Below are 19,491 nucleotides of genomic sequence, written 5' to 3'. Positions count from 1 at the left end.
TCTTGGTTTTGGCCTGTGGCCACTGAAGAGGCTCTGACAGCTGCTGCTATATAGCTTTCTTAGGAGTTTAAGTACTGCAGTCAAAAAACCTACCTTCATTTTTTTTACCTGCAGCATTTCATCTCCCAGTGAGAATTAACAGAGACCCAGTGGGCTTCTGCAACAGAAACACAGTTTACCATCATTCAACAAGATAGCAGATGTTCATATCTGTTCATATGCCACCATTTTTCTATGCATTTATATCAATCTTTCATTAATTTAAATTTAAAAAGTTTCCTTTCAGTTTATATTGTGAAGTTTAAAAAGCAAAGTAGGATATAAACCAATTCCCTAAAAGTAAAAATCAAAGATATGCTGCAGTACACTGGAAAACTGAAAAACAAATAAAACTGTTTTGCAAAACTGAAATAAAAACAGACTTGAGAATAATTAGCAACGCACTGCCTCGGGCTGAGCAGTAGCGCTCAGGTTCATTGAAAGTTAAAAAGGTTGCACATAACCAGGAGTCAGAGCATTTAAAGCTTTTAAAACATGCAGCAAAGCTGTAAAGTCAATTCTAAACCTCACAGGAAGTTAGTTAACAACAGCAAGGATTGGTAACGGTGGTAAAAAACCTGTAAGCAGCATTTTCGAATCAGCTCAGTTTGACAAAGCAAGACTGCACTGCTTTTATCACCTGGCAACCAAGGGACTTAAAAAAAACATATCGATGGATATGGCACAAAGGGTAGTTATAATCGCCTTTGCTTTTAAGTTGTATAGCTAAAGAATCTTTTTTTGGACATCCAACTTTTATTCTAATGTAACAGGACACAGTGCAAAGTACAGGTGTTCATCTCTGCAGCAACTGAAATCAGATGAGTGTGTACTTGGGTAATATGCACATAGTAAGATGCCAACAGCTTTAAAGCCATATAATTGATCCCAATGTTTTCAGCTGGCTGATTAAAATGACTTTATCCATAATACAGTTTATGTAGTAATAATTATATTTTGAATTGAAGCGCTGGTGTGTATTTTAGAAGTACTATCTAGAGACTGTTAATTTAATGCATAGACACTAGAATAGTGTATATAAATGAGAAACCATCAAGTGTCTGTAGCAACATTTTTTTTTTGTTGGGATATTTTTACTTAACAGAAAACTTTTTGGATGCTGAGTGAACAGAGGTCACACTGAAACTTTCAGTTTGAGGGTAGAAAGATTGATTTTATCCTCTCACGCAGAAAAAACAATAAATAACCACTACCACCTCCACCAAAAAATCATGTAGATGGTGCTCTGAGCCCTATTCTTAGCCCGACCCTCTGCAACAGTAATAGCTGCAAGTGATAGTACTTGGTAAGATTAAGATTCTGAGTGAGAAACAGCAAAATGGGTTGTTTGTCAGAGATGGAGTGCTGAGTTTTTTCACCTTGTGAAGAAAGACTACCAGAACTGTTCACGGGAAAACTCTGTAGCACACGAACAGCATCCTACAGCTCACTGCCAACATTTAACAGAAAGAGAGGCCACTGACTGTCCTAAAAGTTTAATTCAAAGTCAGTAGACTGACACTGTTCTCACTGCTGTTTAGGAACCTCAGGATCCAGAAAAATGTTTTAACACAGTTATATGGTTTCAAATAATTATATTTCATGTTCTACATTTCAGCTGAAAATTAACTGCACACCAAGACATAAAGATTTCTTACATCTGCGTTAGCGATGGTACATGAGACATCAGACATATGTTCTAATTTGAATCTCTTTAATCTTTTGCGAGAGTTTTCCCCGCCAGGTACTGGTCCTGAAACGAAGCTGCCCTGTGTGTGTGTGTGTGTGTGTGTGTGTGTGTGTGTGTGTGTGTGTGTGTGTGTGTGTGTAAAGAGGTGAATATAAGCTGTGGTTAAAGTGCTTTGAGTGGTCGATAAGACTGCAAGAGTGCCATCTAAAAGCAATTCTTTCTGTTGAAAAAACCCCCCCAAACAAACATTGTTGCTTAAAGTTTGATTTGTGGTCAGGGATGGAGCAAACACAAAGGAAAGTTAATCGTGTACTAACAGTCATTTTGATTCTGGTTCAAACACACAAAAAACACAACAGTGATCATTTTTTAAAGGACTTAAAGATGAATTCTGTTTACACGGATGTGATGACATCATCACTCTCATCCCATCCCCCTATTTGCCAAGAAAATGGAGGGCGAGCTTGTTGCAGATAGAAAGTAACCTCCCAACAGTAACAAAGGATGATAAGTAAACTATGTACAACCTAGATCACCAGTTGAAAGTCATTGCCATACTTCTCACTTCCAAAACTGGATTAGATCACTCTTTACAGCGGGGATGTCCCTGGCTCCAGTTGTCAGGAGTGGGAGGAAACAGTCTAACCAGTTGAAAAGTAATAAAACCCTCAGAAAATAGTCAACAACTAAACACAATTGAACACAAAAGATCCAATACTGTGTGTTTTAAGGGGCCATTTGACACAGTTGGTGTGCTTGGAATTGATGTCCTGTTGCATGACCTAGTTTTGACCAAGCTTTCTCCTCCAATGCTTCCCAAAAAGCCATGTTATTTCACTCTTTTTCTAATTGTATTGTCATGAAATCTGACATCAGACATGTCAACACAGTTTTAAATGTCGACATGTGCCACTTTGCTATATGCATAATAGTGTATGTGGCAAATGTCAGCAGTGCTTGCACCAGCAGCATGAGCACCACTTACTGTATTGCTAGTTATACTGTAGTGCTCTTAGACATCATAGTCCCCACTGTAAGTCTGTGTCATGCAGTAATTAAGAATAACAATAATCATCTAAAAAAAACAACAGCAACAAGTTATTCTGGTGCTCACTGTAAAAAGCATCACTTTTAAAATTATTAATTTATATGTGCCTATGCTTTATTGCTTCAGCAGTGGAAAAATGCTACAAATGTGAAAAGGGAAGCCTGGAACGATGCTAATTCACGTTAATGTATTCAGCTACAGCCCTGTTTATTTTTTGTGCTTTTGGCAACTAGGCAGCATATTTTCGTTGTAGAGTTATTAAGGTAACGTGTGCCACTGTTTCTGTCTGGTTGCTTGTAGAATCACACTTTATAGACTTGTGTTCTCCTGTTAAATTAACACTGTTTAATAACAGTACAGCTGGGTAGGACTAATAATGACGCACTGCTACAACACTGACATAATAATTTTATAGTTTTAGCTATAGTTACTAGCTGATGATAGCTAATGTGGAAATTGGGTAATTGTTAATCGTTAAATGTCTAATATTAACCAAGTCTAGTGTAATCTTCTGTATTAGCACAAAGCCTTTCCAGGAATGGACATCCCAGGTCACTGGAATTGCAATTGGTAAGAAGAGTGGGCCTAAATTTATCTTCAAACTGATAAAGTCACATAGAAAACAATTATGTCAAATTATTGTTGCTGCAGGTGTTTCTACAAGCTATTGAATCGTGGAGTGTACTGACATGCACGACAGACCCGCATAATGATTTTTAAACCTTTCTTTTTCACAACTTTATGTAAAAACACTAATGGAGATCCATTCAGTTGTTGAGATACTTCAGTCTATACCAGATACCAGATCTTAATACAAAGCCCAGAATTCTAACACATCCATTATTAACAAAAATAAAAAATAAAACAAGGCTGCCTTATTTCCCCCCCAATTCCATACTTTCAAGGCTAGAGAAAATGTGGTGTAAAGATCTTGGGCTTTGTAACTGAGCAGAATCTTATTCCTACTGATGTGTAACTCTGACTACGTTGGCTGAAGGGCAAAGAAAGAGGCGCATGACTGGCAGCTATGAGAATGTCATTAGGATTAGCTGTAAAATGTAGGCCATCCTCCATTTTGCTGGTATGGCCCACAGAGAGGCAGAGAACACCTTATGTGTGCACTAAAGCAAATATACTGCACAGAGAAGAGGACATTTCAGGTGATTCAGTACTTTAAGAGGTTTTGGTCGAGTTTATTTCTTACACAGGTTTTTATAGATTTTAATCACCATACATCTTTGCAGGGGAGACAGCTAAGAAAATTGCATGGTTGTGTTGCCTTAAGCCTCAGGAGGCAATACATTTTCTACAATTATATTTTAAGTGAGCAATGAAACAAAGCATTAGCATGATAGTAAATGTCCCCCCCCCCCCCCAAAAAAAAAACAAAAAAAAACAAAAACTTGACTATAGACTTAACTCAGACAGAGAAAATGTTGAACTGCTGATGTGGTAACATGAAACATGGAAACACTGCTACAGGTTTCAGGACTGGGGATCATGAATATTTGTAGAAAAATATTATGGAGTCCATATAGTTGTCCAAAATTTCTAATGCTGAAGCAAAAAGTGTCAGGTGATGGAAGCACATGGCTAAGAAAAAATATATATAAATTACTTAATTTGCAATGCAATCTTGGTCTTATCAGCCCTCTGGGTGCAAATGAGATCACATCAATGGAACTCAAAGAGCTCTGGTTGCTAATGCGATATTTTTACAGTATGAACCTGGTGGCTGTTAAGTTCTCATTAGATAATGCTCACTTTGCAGTGCAGATTTTGCTTTGGGTCATTTAACTGATTATTAGCAGACCATCAGCAGACTGTGACTGCTCTGAGAAAAAAACCCCATTTGAGTCAAAGAGCAAAACACAGTCCCGAGTGCCTCGGTTGTGCTGTTGAGGCTGAGAAAATATACTGATCTCAGCTGGCCCTTTCAAAGCCTCAGACGTGTGAATGAAAAAAGTAGCTCGTGACAGAGTCAATGACCCACAATGTGTCAAGCTTCAAGTAATGCGGACTCCAGAAAAGAACATTATTTTATAAGTGGAAACAGTTTATACAGTGTGTTTGTTGTTCACTAACTAAGAGCTGGACGTATCATCTTCTGATTTAAAAAGTGTTGATTGGAGAGAACAACTCTTGTGTCAGAGCTACAGTGTGTGAAATGGTGTAAGACTTATTCATATCTGAGGCTTTGTGGAAACAAATGAATACTAAACATAATGAATTTTTAATCCTTCTTGTCTCATGGGTAATGTGAGCAAGTTAGATGCCTGTATTTTCAGGTTCTGGTGTAGAATGAATTAGCATTACTTGGCTTGAAGTGATACAGTGGATTTCATTAAATCAGAGACACTATATGAGACAGATATGGCACTCAGTGAATCCTAAATTGAAGAGTCCTCAATTGCTTTGGCACATTTCTATACACTGAAAAAAAGGCCATGTAGGATTTACTTGATTCAATAGTGGACATTGGTTGCACACAAATGTTTTGCTTTGGCAGAAACTTAAACAATTGTGTTCAATCAACACAACTTTTTCATATTCAATAAACATGTGCATTTTGTGTTCATAAAACACGATTGAAACATGTTTAGATGAAGTAAGTTGAGCTCTTGGAATATTTTAATCCTTCACAATTTTGTCATTGTATTTCAGCACTATTAAATAACATTTACCCCAATACTGCTTGCTCATTTAAATGCTACATGTTGTCTTCATATTACATAATGTTCAACAAAGTCTAGAGTCTGGTTAATATAAAAATTTAATGAATCTACAACAACTAACATCCTATCTTTATCCTGGTTGCAGGGGGGCAGGGAAATAACCCTGAATTGTTAGGCAGGGTACACCCTAGACAACTCACAAGCCTGTCACAAACAACCATTTGCACTTACATTGACAGGTAATTTAGAATCATCAATTAAGCTAACTCTAACAACTGCACGACTTTTAACTGTGGGAAGAAACCAGAATACCCAGAGAGAAACCAGATTGTGGATTTGAACCCAGGATCTTCTTACTGTGAAGCAACAGCACTAACCACCATGCCACCAATCCAGACTTAACAAAAGTAGGAAAGCTATGATTTTAATGCTTGATGCAGAATTTTTTTGTACGTTTTTGTCCTTGACAGGTTAATCCACAGTAAATAGCAATAGCATGCACATGGTGTGTCGTAGTTGTCTGCCTCTTATAACGCCAGTGATTTTCCTACAGTTTGACATCTCGTGTGATCTTGTGAATTTCATGAGTTCAGTAACTAACCACTCTTACTAGATTGTATCATGTCATTCAAATTCAAATTCAATTCAAATTCAAATTTTATTTGTCACGTACACAGTCATACACAGTACGATATGTAGTGAAATGCTTGGACAACTGTTCGTGACCTAAAGAAAACAAAAAAGGAAAAGGCTATGAATAAGATAGGAAATAAATATGAAAAATTAAAAAGGGTAACGGTAAAGGTAAAGGGTAAAGGTCTCAACAAGGACAAATTAAGTTGTTGAATTTCGTACAGATCCTTCATGATTTAATTATGTTCATAGAAGCATGAAATTATCGTGTTTAAATTACAAGTTAATTTAAACATGTAATTTTGTTTTTAATGTAACAAACACCCAATTTACTTTTTTCAGTATACCAAAAAAAGTAGTGGCGGCTACTCAATTTGACTGAGATGGATGCCTTCCTGAAACCACGATCCAAAGCATACGAGACTGAAAGTTATTGACTTACTTCACTCGAACATGATATGAACAATTTAATCTAGCCTCTCTGCATATCATGTAGTTTCTACACTATATAGTTACCCTTAACTTTAAAGCATGAGGCACTTATGTTAAATACACGCAAGATGCTTACGTAAATCCAGGAGTTGGCCAATCCCTTTTTTTCAGTGTACAAACATACAAGTTCTCCTTGGTGAAGACACATTTCCCAAGATGGTCATTGTCACCAAAATGTTTTATGGTAAACTTTTGTCTTTGTAGTATCTTCTATTGTCTGAAAATGTGCATGTTTAGATTTTCAGTGTGTAGCAGTTAAAGTAACAGAAAAAAACACTGCACAGAGCAAAAGTACCACAGAAAATTGTTCAGGGAAATCAAAACACAAACCTACTACACTCAAAAAAGTGATTTTGAAAAATTTGAACAAGATAAATTTATGTTTCTAAGGTGAACGTAATAAAATCATATACGATCTGCATGAAATTCACCAATAAGGCTGCTACAGCCTTATATACCCACCCGCTCTTTCAGGTCAGCTGATCAGCTGTTCCTGAATGTACCCATGACTGAGCATAAACTTAGAGGAGATCGTGCTTTTGATGCAGCATCTCCAAAACTGTGGAACGAGCTGCCTCTTCTCTGCCTGTTTTAAATCACTGCTGAAAACTCATCTCTTCACCCTGGCCTTTGACTCCTTGTAAGATGTTGGTTTTTAGTTTTAGTTTTTTGTTGATTCTATGCTGTTTTATCTTGTTTTTAAATTTAGGTCTGTTTTAATTCTTATGTATTATGTGTTTTATTTTTTTTATTGTTTTGTTTTATTCTATTGTTCCTAACTCGTTTACTGTACAGCATGTTGGTCTTGTCCTGGGTATTTTAAAGATCTTTATAAATAAAGATGGATTGGGTGGATTGGAAGATAAACACTGTAGTTTGCAGTACTGTGGTGAGTTCACAGTAAAGCAGTGTGTTGGACTGGTGCACAGTGATTGTGGCGTTCATGGTCAGTGTTAGGTTACCTCAAGTATAGTGGATTAATTTGCATTTAAGCTGATGTTGCTTAGATTAAGTCACCAAATTTCACCTTTATATCGGCTGTATATGGGCTAGTCAAAGACAATTCTCAGTATACTGTTAGTGTAGGAAATGGAAAGACAACCAAGATATCTGTGAAACATCTGTGAAACATCTTGAATTCAGCTCTGGTTTATGTGGTAACTTGTTAATGAGTGTCTGGTAGAATTTAATTTATTCTTTGTTCAGATGTGGCTATACACTCTACTGAGAATAAGCATATTGTAATAATGTGAGTGGATCTTCAAAATAGACATCAAAATAGTTCATGGAGAAAATAAGTAAAGATCTTACTAGCAATAATGCTGTTTGAATAATTGTAACCATCATAAGCAACCAAATCATCTCAACATGTATTGATCAACAAATTGATTTACTCTGCCTTACAGAAACCTGGTTGGAGCAGGATGATTATGTTAGTTTAAATGAATCAACACCCCCGAGTCATTCTAACTACCAGAAATCTCGAAGCACAAGCCGAGGGGGCGGTGTGGCAGCAATTTTTCACACCAGCCTATTAATTAATGAGAGACCAAGATAGACTTTTAATTCATTTGAAAGCCTGATGCTTAACATTGTCCACCCCAGCTGTGAAACTCAGAAACCAGTCTTACTTGTTATCATCTATTGTCCACCTGGGCCTTACACAGAGTTTCTGTCTGATTTCTCAGACTTTATATCTAATTTAGTTCTGAGCTCAGATAAAATAATTATTGTGGGTGATTTTAACATCCATGTAGATGCTAAAAATGACAGCCTCAACATGGCATTTAATCTGTTATTAGACTCAATTGGTTTCTCTCAAAATGTAAAAGAACCCACCCACCACTTTAATCACACTCTAGATCTTGTTTTAACATATGGCATAGAAACTGAACATTTAACAGTGTTTCCTGAAAACCCTCTCCTGTCTGATCATTTCCTGATAACATTTACATTTACAATAATTGATTACACAGCAGTGGAGAGTAGACTTTATCAAAGTAGATGTCTTTCTGAAATCGCTGTAACTAAGTTTAGGAATATAATCCACCCACTGTTATCATCTTCAATGCCCTGTACCAACATAGAGCAGAGCAGCTATCTGAACGCTACTCCAACAGAGGTCGATTAACTTGTCAATAATTTCACCTCCTCACTACGTACGACTCTGGATGCTGTAGCTCCTGTGAAAACTAAGGTCTCTAATCAGAAGTACCTGACTCCGTGGTATAATTCTCAAACACGTAGCCTAAAGCAGATGACTCGTAATCTGGAGAGGAAATGGCATGTCACAAATTTAGAGGATCATCATTTAGCCTGGAGAAATAGTTTGTTGCTTTATAAGAAAGCCCTCCGCAAAGCCAGAACATCTTACTATTCATCACTGATTGAAGAAAATAAGAACAACCCCAGGTTTCTCTTCAGCACTGTAGCCAGGCTGACAAAAAGTCAGAGCTCTACTGAGCCAACCATCCCTTTAACGTTAACTAGTAATGACTTCATGAACTTCTTTACAAATAAAATTTTTATCATTATAGAAAAAATTACCAATAATCTTCCCACAGATGCAATATTATCTACAGCTACTCTTAGTACCATTGATGTTAAGTTAGACTCTTTTTCTCCAATTGATCTTTCTGAGTTAACTTCAATAATTACTTCCTCCGAACCATCAACGTGTCTTTTAGACCCCATTCCTACAAAACTGCTCAAAGAAGTCCTGCCATTAATTAATGCTTCAATCCTAAATATGATCAACCTATCTCTAATAATTGGCTATGTACCACAGGCCTTCAAGCTGGCTGTAGTTAAACCTTTACTCAAAAAGCCATCTCTAGACCCAGCAGTCTTAGCTAATTATAGGCCAATCTCCAACCTTCCTTTCATATCAAAAATCCTTGAAAGAGTCAAACAGCTAACAGATCATCTGCAGAGGAATGGCTTATTTGAAGAGTTTCAGTCAGGTTTCAGAGCTCATCACAGCACAGAAACAGCTTTAGTGAAGGTTACAAATGATCTTCTTATGGCCTCTGACAGTGGACTCATCTCTGTGCTTGTCCTGCTAGACCGTAGTGCAGCATTCGATACTGTTGACCATAATATCCTATTAGAGCGATTAGAACATGCTGTACGTATTACAGGTACTGTGCTGCAGTGGTTTGTATCATATCTATCTGATAGACTCCAATTTGTGCATGTAAATGGAGAGTCCTCTTCACACACTGAGGTTAATTATGGAGTTCCACAGGGTTCAGTGCTAGGACCAATTCTGTTTACATTATACATGCTTCCCTTAGGCAGCATCATTAGAAGACATAGCATACATTTTCACTGCTATGCAGATGACACCCAGCTCTATCTGTCCATGAAGCCAGATAACACACACCAATTAGTTAAACTGCAGGAATGTCTTAAAGACATAAAGACCTGGATGGCTGCTAACTTTCTGCTTCTTAATTCAGATAAAACTGAGGTTATTGTACTTGGCCCTGAAAAGCTTAGACATATGGTATCTAACCAGATTCTTACTCTGGATGGCATTACCTTGCCCTCCAGTAACGCTGTGAGGAACCTTGGAGTCATTTTTGACCAGGATATGTCCTTCAACGCACATATTAAACAAATATGTAAGACTGCTTTCTTCCATTTGCGCAACATCTCTAAAATTAGAAATATCCTGTCTCAGAGTGATGCTGAAAAACTAGTTCATGCATTTATTACTTCCAGGCTGGACGACTGTAATTCATTATTATCAGGAAGTCCAAAAAACTTGCTGAAAAGCCTTCAGTTAATCCGAAATGCTACAGCAAGAGTACTGACAGGGACTAGAAAGAGAGAGCATATTTCTCCTGTTTTGGCTTCCCTTCATTGGCTTCTTGTTAAATCCAGAATTGAATTCAAAATCCTGCTCCTCACATACAAGGTCTTAAATAATCAGGCCCCATCTTATCTTAATGACCTTGTAGTACCATATCACCCTATTAGATCACTTCGCTCTCGCTCTGCAGGCCTACTTGTTGTTCCTAGAGTATTTAAAAGTAGAATGGAAGGGAGAGCCGTCAGTTTTCAGGCCCCTCTTCTTTGGAACGAGCTTCCAGTTTGGATTCGGGAGACAGACACTATCTCTACTTTTAAGATTAGGCATAAAACTTTCCTTTTTGCTAAAGCATATAGTTAGGGCTGGAGCAGGTGACCCTGAATCCTCCCTTAGTTATGCTGCAATAGACGTAGGCTGCCAGGGGATTCCCATGATGCATTGAGTTTTTCCTTTCCAGTCACCTTTCTCACTCACTATGTATTAATAGACCTCTCTGCATTGAATCATATCTGTTATTAACCTCTGTCTCTCTTCCACAGCATGTCTTTTATCCTGTCTTCCTTCTCTCACCCCAACCGGTCGCAGCAGATGGCCGCCCCTCCCTGAGCCTGGTTCTGTCAGAGGTTTCTTCTTGTTAAAAGGGAGTTTTTCCTTCCCACTGTCGCCAAAGTGCTTGCTCATAGGGGGTCATATGATTGTTGGGTTTTTCTCTGTATCTATGAAGCGCCTTGAGGCGACCTTTGTCGTGATTTGGCGCTATATAAATAAAATTGAATTGAATTGAACATGTATTTGCTCAAAAATTTATTTATTACTATAAACACATATTTATCAAGGCAAGGAAACAGTAGTTAAATGGAGGTATCTCCATCATGTATGGGATTTCAGTGGAACATCACAAGTCATCAGCCTAATGTGTTTAGGCATCAAATGTTCCTCTACATCAGTGGTTCCCAAATTAAAATCTGGATGCATGACCTTATGAGTGTCATTTGAATGAAACCAGGCATCAGTAGGTGGAGGACCTGGGACCTCACATGCAGGTACGCTGATAGGTCTAAACATGAAGGAGGGAACTTCATTGTCCAGCGCACAAAGGACTTCATTTGGTGCTTCTCCTTTGTCTGTGGACGACGCAGACTTTGAGCCAAAGGGATCTTGTGTTGCAGAGGATCATTCAGGTCATTTGTCGTTTTGCTCTCTGGTTCCAAAAAAACCTCGCAAACAAAGGGCACACAATAGTATTCCATTGGTGGTGGCAGTAAGATCCCCACATCTTGGAAGAAGTACTTGCTGCACACAAAACGAGAAAAATCAGCAGCTGATTATTTTTGCAACATATGATGCAAACAGATGTTTTAATGTCCTTATTTTTTTTTTAAATTGAATAGCAACATACCTGTCAGTGCTGACATGTTAGTTGGTTTCTGAGTCAAACATCTTAAGATGTTGATTTTCCTAAAAACGTTACATATTATTATTGTTGTTGTATTTTTCTTTAAGAATTTATATGATTTAATGTTTAGAAACAGACACAGTGAAGGGTAATTTACCACAGCACGAGCCATTTTAGGCATCTGTCAAGGCAAAGATCCACGCAGAATTTGGTTTCTCTGTGTAACATTACAGGACAGTTGTCATACATTTTCAAAACAATTTCAACAATGCATATCCAGTCAAACTGTATCATTAAAGCATTGTTTAGGTGGATAAATATGAAAGAAATGAAGATAAAAACAGTAACAGCTGGCAATCAATGTTATGGCCATGGGTCGGTGACCCAGTGTTTTTGGTTTTTGTACTTTTACTTTTGATTTCATAATGGTTTGTGACTGTTTGTGTTTTCTGTCCTAGTGTTTCTAGCTCCCCAGTTTCGTGGTACATCCTGAGTTCTGATTTTTAGGTTTTGTTATTTGACCTCCCAGTGTTAATTCTGTGGTTCTTCTGTTCTGTGTCATCCCTACTTGTGTACCCCCTCTTGTGTAGTCAGGTCTCTGTGTAAAGCCCACGTCTCCGAGTCTGTGTCTTCGCGTGTTTTGAGTTTCCTGCTTTATTGTGAAAGTTTGTGTCTTATGCCAGTGTGTTCAGTTTGCGTTTTCCCTGTCTCGTCTTGTCAATCGCAATCAGCTGTGCCTCCCTCCTGTGTGTAGTTTCCTCGTTCCCTTCTTTGTATTTATAGTGCGTGTTCACTCATGTTAGTTGCTAGTCCGTCTATGTTTCTTCCCTGCGTTCTCTCTCAGAGTCTTCCCTTCAGGTTCGTTTGATTAGTCATTCCCAGTTTAGGTCACCTTTAGGTTTTGCTTTGCTTGCCGTGTTTCTGTTTGTACCACCTGTGTAAATAAAAGCTCACTCACTTCCAATCCTGCATTCTTTGAATTTGTTATTGTTTTAATAACAATAACTACCAGGATCGTGCCATAGCAACACAGTGATCCCTAATCAAATCTCAGATACAAGGGATAGCCTATATACACATCCAACAGGACAGTAAAGCAATGGGCATCAATGCCACAAGTCAGGCCTCATAAAATACCTGAGTTATATAACAGCACCCTGACAGTGTCTCATACAAATGATATTCATTTCAATTTAATTTTAATTAGATCTGTCCAAAAAATAATTATTAAATTAAATAATCTTTAATTTAAAAACATAATAAAAACATCATTTTTAAGTAGTGGATTTAAATTGCTAAAACACGTGTAATTTTTTTCTTTACATTATTATTTAATTTTCGCATTTTTGATTATGTTTTCTCCTTAAGTAGTGTTTTCATATGTCACTTTGCTGTCACTCATGCTTGGTTATATAAATGTGTATTTCATCTGTATATGGTAAAGTGCTTTGTTACGTCCTACAGAGCAGGAGCTCGTCTGGGGACCTGTCTTCTCCTCTTTCTTTGCTCATTTGTTCTTTCGTTTTGTCTTTTCCTATAAGCTACAGTCCAATTAGCTACTCGTCTTGAATCAGTGGAAGCTTGAGAAGTGACAAAAAGCCCATCCTTCACCTACTTTTGTCATGGTCATGGGTCGCTGATCCTGCAGCGTTTTGAGTTTATTGTTATCATTTTCTAGTTTATTCTGATTTTGTATTCTATCATTGGGTCCAGCTGTGTTTCATTTCCTTGGGTTCTTCTTTTCCAAAGAACACACGATTGCTACCACAGCCGTGACAACTTTCCCGTTGAGAAATGTCATTACAACAGCTACAACATGTATCTGGACCATGAACCTGAAACAACTGCAGCAAGATGATACCATGCATTTTTAAATACATTTTCAGAAAAAAAAATGGTGCTCTTTGTTTTTTGAATGTGCATCTGTTTGACCTTCAAAGCAGTTGTATTAATAATCAGAAAATCACCTGATTCAGCCATTCATTATGGTTAACAAATGGTTTTAACAGGTTAGGGTACCACTATGTCCACTACTATTTTTCTATGATGTAACTTGCACTTGCATTTTATGTGTGCTTCACACCTTATGTGAAATTTGTTATCAATCCAATAAATTGGAGGAAAAAAAGGATCTGTATGACACATTTTTAAGTTTTAGACTTAGCAATAGTGCATCCATGCTAACCAGACTCTAGAGTCTGCTAAGCATTCCAAAAAAATACTCTTTAAATGAACTTAAAATAATCATGGGAAGAACTTCCACATTATTAATTGGCTTTCTATTAGCATTAAACACTTGTGTTGGACTAACGTAATTTGTATGAATTGGTTCAACTCAATTAACTTAGGTTGGAACCAAATTTAGCAAATTAGTTGGAGAAAACAACAAAAACCTTTAAGGTGGATCAACACTATTACAGTTTTTCTAAAATGTTAAAACACAAAAGCCAATCCTGTAACCCAAATGATCAGTAGTCTAAACACATTTACTAAATGTAGCCACCATATTCCAGTACCATAAACACATGTCACATGAAGACACAATTCACAAAACACAACCCTCTGTACTCATAAATCTAAACACATTTTTCCTTGCTAAAACACATGTTGCAAAACAACTCTGCTCATATTCTCAATGAAAGCCCATGTGATGCAAAATGCTTGCCACAGTCACGAATCTTTGAACACAGGGAACACACCTGGCGTCAGTCACTACACACAACGACTCAAAATTGAAGACACCTGTTGCTAATGATGTGACCCCACCTATAAAAGCATAGTTTGGTGAAGATGCCAAACAATCACAATGGATGAAGGCATTCGAGCGTGCGGAAGGAGAAGAGCTGCAGGCCAAAGAGGAAGAGGGGTTGAGATCAGAGGAGGAAGAGGTGAAGGCCTAAGAAGAAGAGGAGTTTGGAGTAGAGGAGGAAGAGAAGGAGGCCAACAAGAGAGAGGAGAAGGTCCAGGTGGGAGAAGAAGACAACCTCGCACCATCATAACAGATGATATGCGAGCAACAGTAATTGATCATGTCATTGTCCATGGCATGGCTGAAGCGGGACGAAGAGTACATCCAAACCTGAGTAGGTTCACCGTGGCCACCATTATCAAGGCATTTAGACAACACAACAGGTATAGTACGCTATTGCTTTCTTTGTCACACTACAGTTTTACAGGCCTGTGAAAGTGGTCTGTTACTTTACATGTAGTTTTACATATAAATCAGTCAATTGACAACACATGTTTCTTTCTTTAGAGCTGAAAGAATGCCACATAGAGGTGGGAGGGTTGCCATATTCACAGCGGCACAAGAAACCCTCATTGCAGATATGGTCCGTGAGAACAACTGCATTAGACTCCGAGAGATCAGAGACAAAGTCATTGCAGATAATGTAAACTTTGAGAACATTGATGCTGTCAGCGTGTCCACAATAGACCGAGTTCTCCGGCGCCAACAGGTGAGGATGAAACAGGTCTACAGGGTTCCCTTTGAGCGCAACTCTGCGCGACACATAGAACAATGTTACGAGTATGTGCAAGTACGTATACATCCATGTCCACAGTTAGTGGACATACTGTGTTGCTTAGTGGCCTACATTACTTCTGGACAATACTGTGCTACCTGATTGACCGTTCTGAACACCTGTACGCTTTTCCATGTTCACAGAGGATAATGCAGTTGGACGCGATGGCCAGACCCCATGAGTACCTCTTCCTGGATGAGGCTGGCTTAAACCTCCAGAAACGAAGGCGAAGAGGCCGTAACATCATTGGCCAAAGAGCCATCACTGAGGTTCCTGGCCAACGGGGGGGGGGGGGGGGTAATATTACTCTTTGTGCAGCTATGGGTATGGAGGGGCTTGTCCACCGGCATGCTGTCCTTGGGTCTTACAACACCCAACGTCTCCTCACCTTCCTAGAGGAGCTAAAAGACATCCTCCTGGACCATCAACAACACCATCCTAGGCTAGCACATCACATGTATGTGATCATTTGGGACAACGTCCGCTTCCACAAAACACACCAAATCAGAGAGTGGTTCACCACCAACAGTGACCACTTTTTAAACGTCTGTCTGCCACCCTACTCCCCTTTCCTGAACCCTATAGAGGAGTTCTTCTCATCATGGAGATGGAAGGTGTATGACAGACAGCCATACACAAGAGAGAACCTCGTACGGGCAATGGAGCTGGCCTGTGCTGACATCCCAGTGGAGGCCTTCCAGGGATGGATTCGCCATTCCAGGGCGTTTTTCCCGCGGTGCCTAGCAAGGGACAATATAGCCTGTGATGTGGATGAGGTGATGTGGCCCAATGCAGCTCGGCGACATGATGCCGCACAGTGACTGTGTGTAATACTGTAAAAAGACCGTGTAGACAATAAAAAAGACTTCACACCCTGATCATGTTTCCGAGAGTACTGTTGTGTGCGATAGATTCTGTTTTTGCATTGAGTTGTGTTACAGTAGTGTACGTACATGCAGGATGTTTTTATAGATTTATAGTCTTCATGTGAAACTCACAAATCTAAATGCCTAATCCTCTGCAGGGTTCTATGACGATCCGTTACTGTACAGTTTATAAAAATATGCATTGGCAGTTATGAACCAAAGAACCTTCTCACAAATTGAGCATTGTGTTTTCAATTGTTTTGCTGTAGTGTGTAATGCTGTGTATAGTGTTTACAGTTTTGACAGCTTCGAGCTGCTCTCTTGGTGTGGGAGTTTGAGTTTTGCAGTGGGAAGGTGTGGTTGTGTTTATGTAGCTTTAGAGAAGGGTGTTGTGTTTGGACATTGGGGGACCTGGTAACGTTTGTGACATGTGTTTTAGCATTTGAGAAAAACTGTAAATTATATTGGATTCAAATGCAGTAAATAACTTGATTCATTAATCAAGTTAGTCCAACTTGAGTACATTAACTTGGAATAACAGAATTGCATAATGCTAAAATAAAGCAATTTAATCACACGGAAATTATTTCCATGATTTTTTTTTTTTTTTTTTTTTGTTCATTTAAATAGTTGGTTTTTGAGTCTGTGCAATATTACAGCAACACAATACTGCTGGGAACAACTGGTCATTTAGTTGCTGCTTTGCCTTTTGGTCACAGATTTTCATCAGTCTATCACCTCAGGTTGCCCCTTGACAGGAGAACCCAAGTGTATAATGTTTTGTTGCCTTCATCATGCTACACTTCTCTTCTACTCCTGCTGTCCCAGTAAAATATTTACCTGACCAGTTTTTCCAAGTTCATAAACTCTTATAACTCTGTTGCAGTCAAGCCTACTACATGAATTTTGCAGTATTCATGTAAGTTATTTAAACATGGGGGCTCAGCAGTTATGATGGATGTGCTGTTCTGCAGCTAATGACTAATGGTAAATTCATAGTACAGTGTTTGTGTCTGTTCGCATATGTATTTGACTCTGCAGAGACTACAGAAAAGCACACTGAAAGATGATTGGTCGGACAGGGCAGGGAGCGACAGCAGCTTTCACTACAAATGGGAGAAACATGGAAAAATATCAAAGATCAAAAGTTCAGCATGAGGAGCTCAGATGGTGGCTGTGGACACTTTTTAAAAATTTGTTTAACATTCGGCTTCACTTTAGCTTGCTGCGTGTTATTATTTCAGTCTACAATCATCAATAGCACAAGCAAGAGTAGCCCATAGATCAGTTGTTTGTGACACTCCCCCTGGTGACAGTAAATGGCTACAACATATAAATGATTGTGTCCATACTTGTCAGTAGGCTGTGTGTACACTGGATCAGGATAATCATTGCACTAACATAATGTTGAAAAATAAAATATCAATAAATCCATTCTCCCTGCAGCACGGACTGCACTGCCCATGAGGCTACATTCTTTAGGGCTATGTCTGTAGTAGTGATGGGATTTCCGGGCCTTTTTAGAGAACCGGCTCTTTCGGCTCGACTCACTAAAACGAGCCGGCTCTTTTGGCTCCGAACCGGCTCTTCAGGCTGTTTTGTTGCTTTAATTAATTTATTATTAACAATAATATAAAATTATGCACAAAATTACTAATGTAAAAAATGTGGTTTTATTTATATATTTATATATATAAATATATGCGGTGGCCCCTAGAGACATAACACGTACAAACTCCAAAACAAATTTCTAGCGTTAACTGAACTTCCAAAACAGAGCTACCTAGATCACTTAAATTACACAATTGAAAGCATATGTGTATGGTTTGTGTATTCACACACAAGCACTCATATATATTCAAATAATTTAAAAAAAATGTTCATTTACCTGTTACTACCACACACCAAATCCAGTCGTTGGTAATTGCTGGCTTGTGTAGCAGCTAACTAACAAAAACTAAACACTGCGCCTAGCATTCTGGAGCACTTCTGTTGTGCTTTGTACGTGTTTGGAGTTTTTACGTGCTTCTGAGTTTTTACGTGTTTTGGAGTTTGTATGAGCTTCGGGGTTTGTACGTTTTGAAGTTTGTACGTGCTTTGTCTCTAGGGGCCACCGTAAATATACTTTTATTTATTCACTCCACATGAAATGTAATAAATAAATCATATAATACAAAAAACAACTATTCACAGTTCAACTTTTAACTATTTAAATTTTCAGCTTTTTCCTTTTAAACATATTTAAAGTGTAACAACACAAAACACTGCAAACCAAAACACAATTAAATATAAATTTAAATATGAAAACAAAAAGAACATGCATATTATGCATGCATGCATATGCATATGATTACTATTCCTTTCTAATGTGACATTGTTGTCACTGGCTTTCTTTCTCTCTCTCCCCCTCCCGCTCTGTTTCTGTGCTACTGCGAGTGTAACTACCGCCCCTCCCCCCTCTTCCCAGCAAAGCACAAGGCTGGCATGCGGAGTGAAGCAGAAAAAAAGGGTGAGAGAGAGGGTGAGAGAAAGAAAAAAAAACCCACAGCTCACGATAAGGAGCCGGTTCGCGTTGTTCATGTCAAAGATTCGGCTCTAAGAGCCAATTCGTTCGTGACCGACACATCACTAGCCTGTAGCATTCTGCCTATTAGCTTAGCACAACAACAACAAAAAGGCGCTCTCTCACCCAGGAAACACACAGTCGCAGAGAGAGCCCATGGCAACCGTAAGCTGCCGCCTGGAACAACAGCACATAGATGTCAAACAAAACCCAAACAGTCCTGACCCGCGACAATATGAAACAGGAAAATACCGCCATGTAATCCATTTATTTCAACAAAGTAACTGTATTCTGAATACCACCTTTTTTTTTTTTTCCCGCCTGTCCCATTTGGTTCTTTAGCCATCAGAATTGTTGTCTGAAGACCAACAAGGATACCCAATGGATTTACTTTGCCAAATGGATCATCGTGGCATTGCCGTATTGGTCCATTTGGTCGATCTTTGTTTTTATTATTTATTATATTTTATTTTCAGATGTTACAGACGGGACAGACATGAGTGAGAGATAGGAAAGGGAGAAAGAAAGAGGAAGGAAAGGAAAAACAGAAGGGGAGAGGGACAGTGAGAAAGGGGGGGAGAAAAAAAAATCTCCTGGATCACCTGTTGAGAGAAGAATAGAAAACAAGCAAAAAAAGACAAAAAAAAAAGAAACAAAGCAACATACTAAACACAACACCATCGCATTAATCTAGCTAAGTGTAAACAGCAGTAAATACTAAATATTCAATGTTGTTGTGCAGCACGCA

At 38.5% G+C, this 19,491-nt stretch overlaps 1 protein-coding gene and 1 long non-coding RNA gene across 2 annotated transcripts; one reads left to right on the top strand and one right to left on the bottom strand.

The window, feature by feature from the left end:
- Window positions 1–11,237: 11,237 nt before the first annotated feature.
- LOC143420412 (uncharacterized) lies at window positions 11,238–13,096 on the bottom strand. Its single transcript, XR_013100373.1, has 3 exons — window positions 11,948–13,096; window positions 11,794–11,852; window positions 11,238–11,687 (listed from the first exon to the last, which is right to left on the bottom strand). It is a non-coding gene; the product is annotated as an uncharacterized LOC143420412 (long non-coding RNA).
- Window positions 13,097–14,518: 1,422 nt separating this feature from the next.
- On the top strand, window positions 14,519–16,172 carry LOC143420286 (uncharacterized). The gene is made up of 3 exons (XM_076888180.1): window positions 14,519–14,922; window positions 15,047–15,248; window positions 15,458–16,172. Exons 1-3 carry the CDS (start codon window positions 14,597–14,599, stop codon window positions 16,133–16,135), a joined length of 1,206 nt encoding a protein of 401 aa, XP_076744295.1. The 5' UTR covers window positions 14,519–14,596; the 3' UTR covers window positions 16,136–16,172.
- Window positions 16,173–19,491: the final 3,319 nt, after the last annotated feature.

The sequence above is a fragment of the Maylandia zebra genome, linkage group LG1 (genome assembly GCF_041146795.1).
Source record: "Maylandia zebra isolate NMK-2024a linkage group LG1, Mzebra_GT3a, whole genome shotgun sequence".
Lineage (NCBI taxonomy): Eukaryota > Metazoa > Chordata > Actinopteri > Cichliformes > Cichlidae > Maylandia > Maylandia zebra.
This window is presented reverse-complemented; position numbering and strand designations above follow the sequence as displayed.

Coding starts and splice junctions, on each gene's coding strand:
- LOC143420286 (XM_076888180.1), top strand. CDS start 14,597: ATGGATGAAGGCATTCGAGCGTGCGGAAGGAGAAGAGCTGCAGGCCAA. Junction 14,923..15,046: donor GCATTTAGACAACACAACAG/GTATAGTACGCT, acceptor TTCTTTCTTTAG/AGCTGAAAGAATGCCACATA. Junction 15,249..15,457: donor GAGTTCTCCGGCGCCAACAG/GTGAGGATGAAA, acceptor CCATGTTCACAG/AGGATAATGCAGTTGGACGC.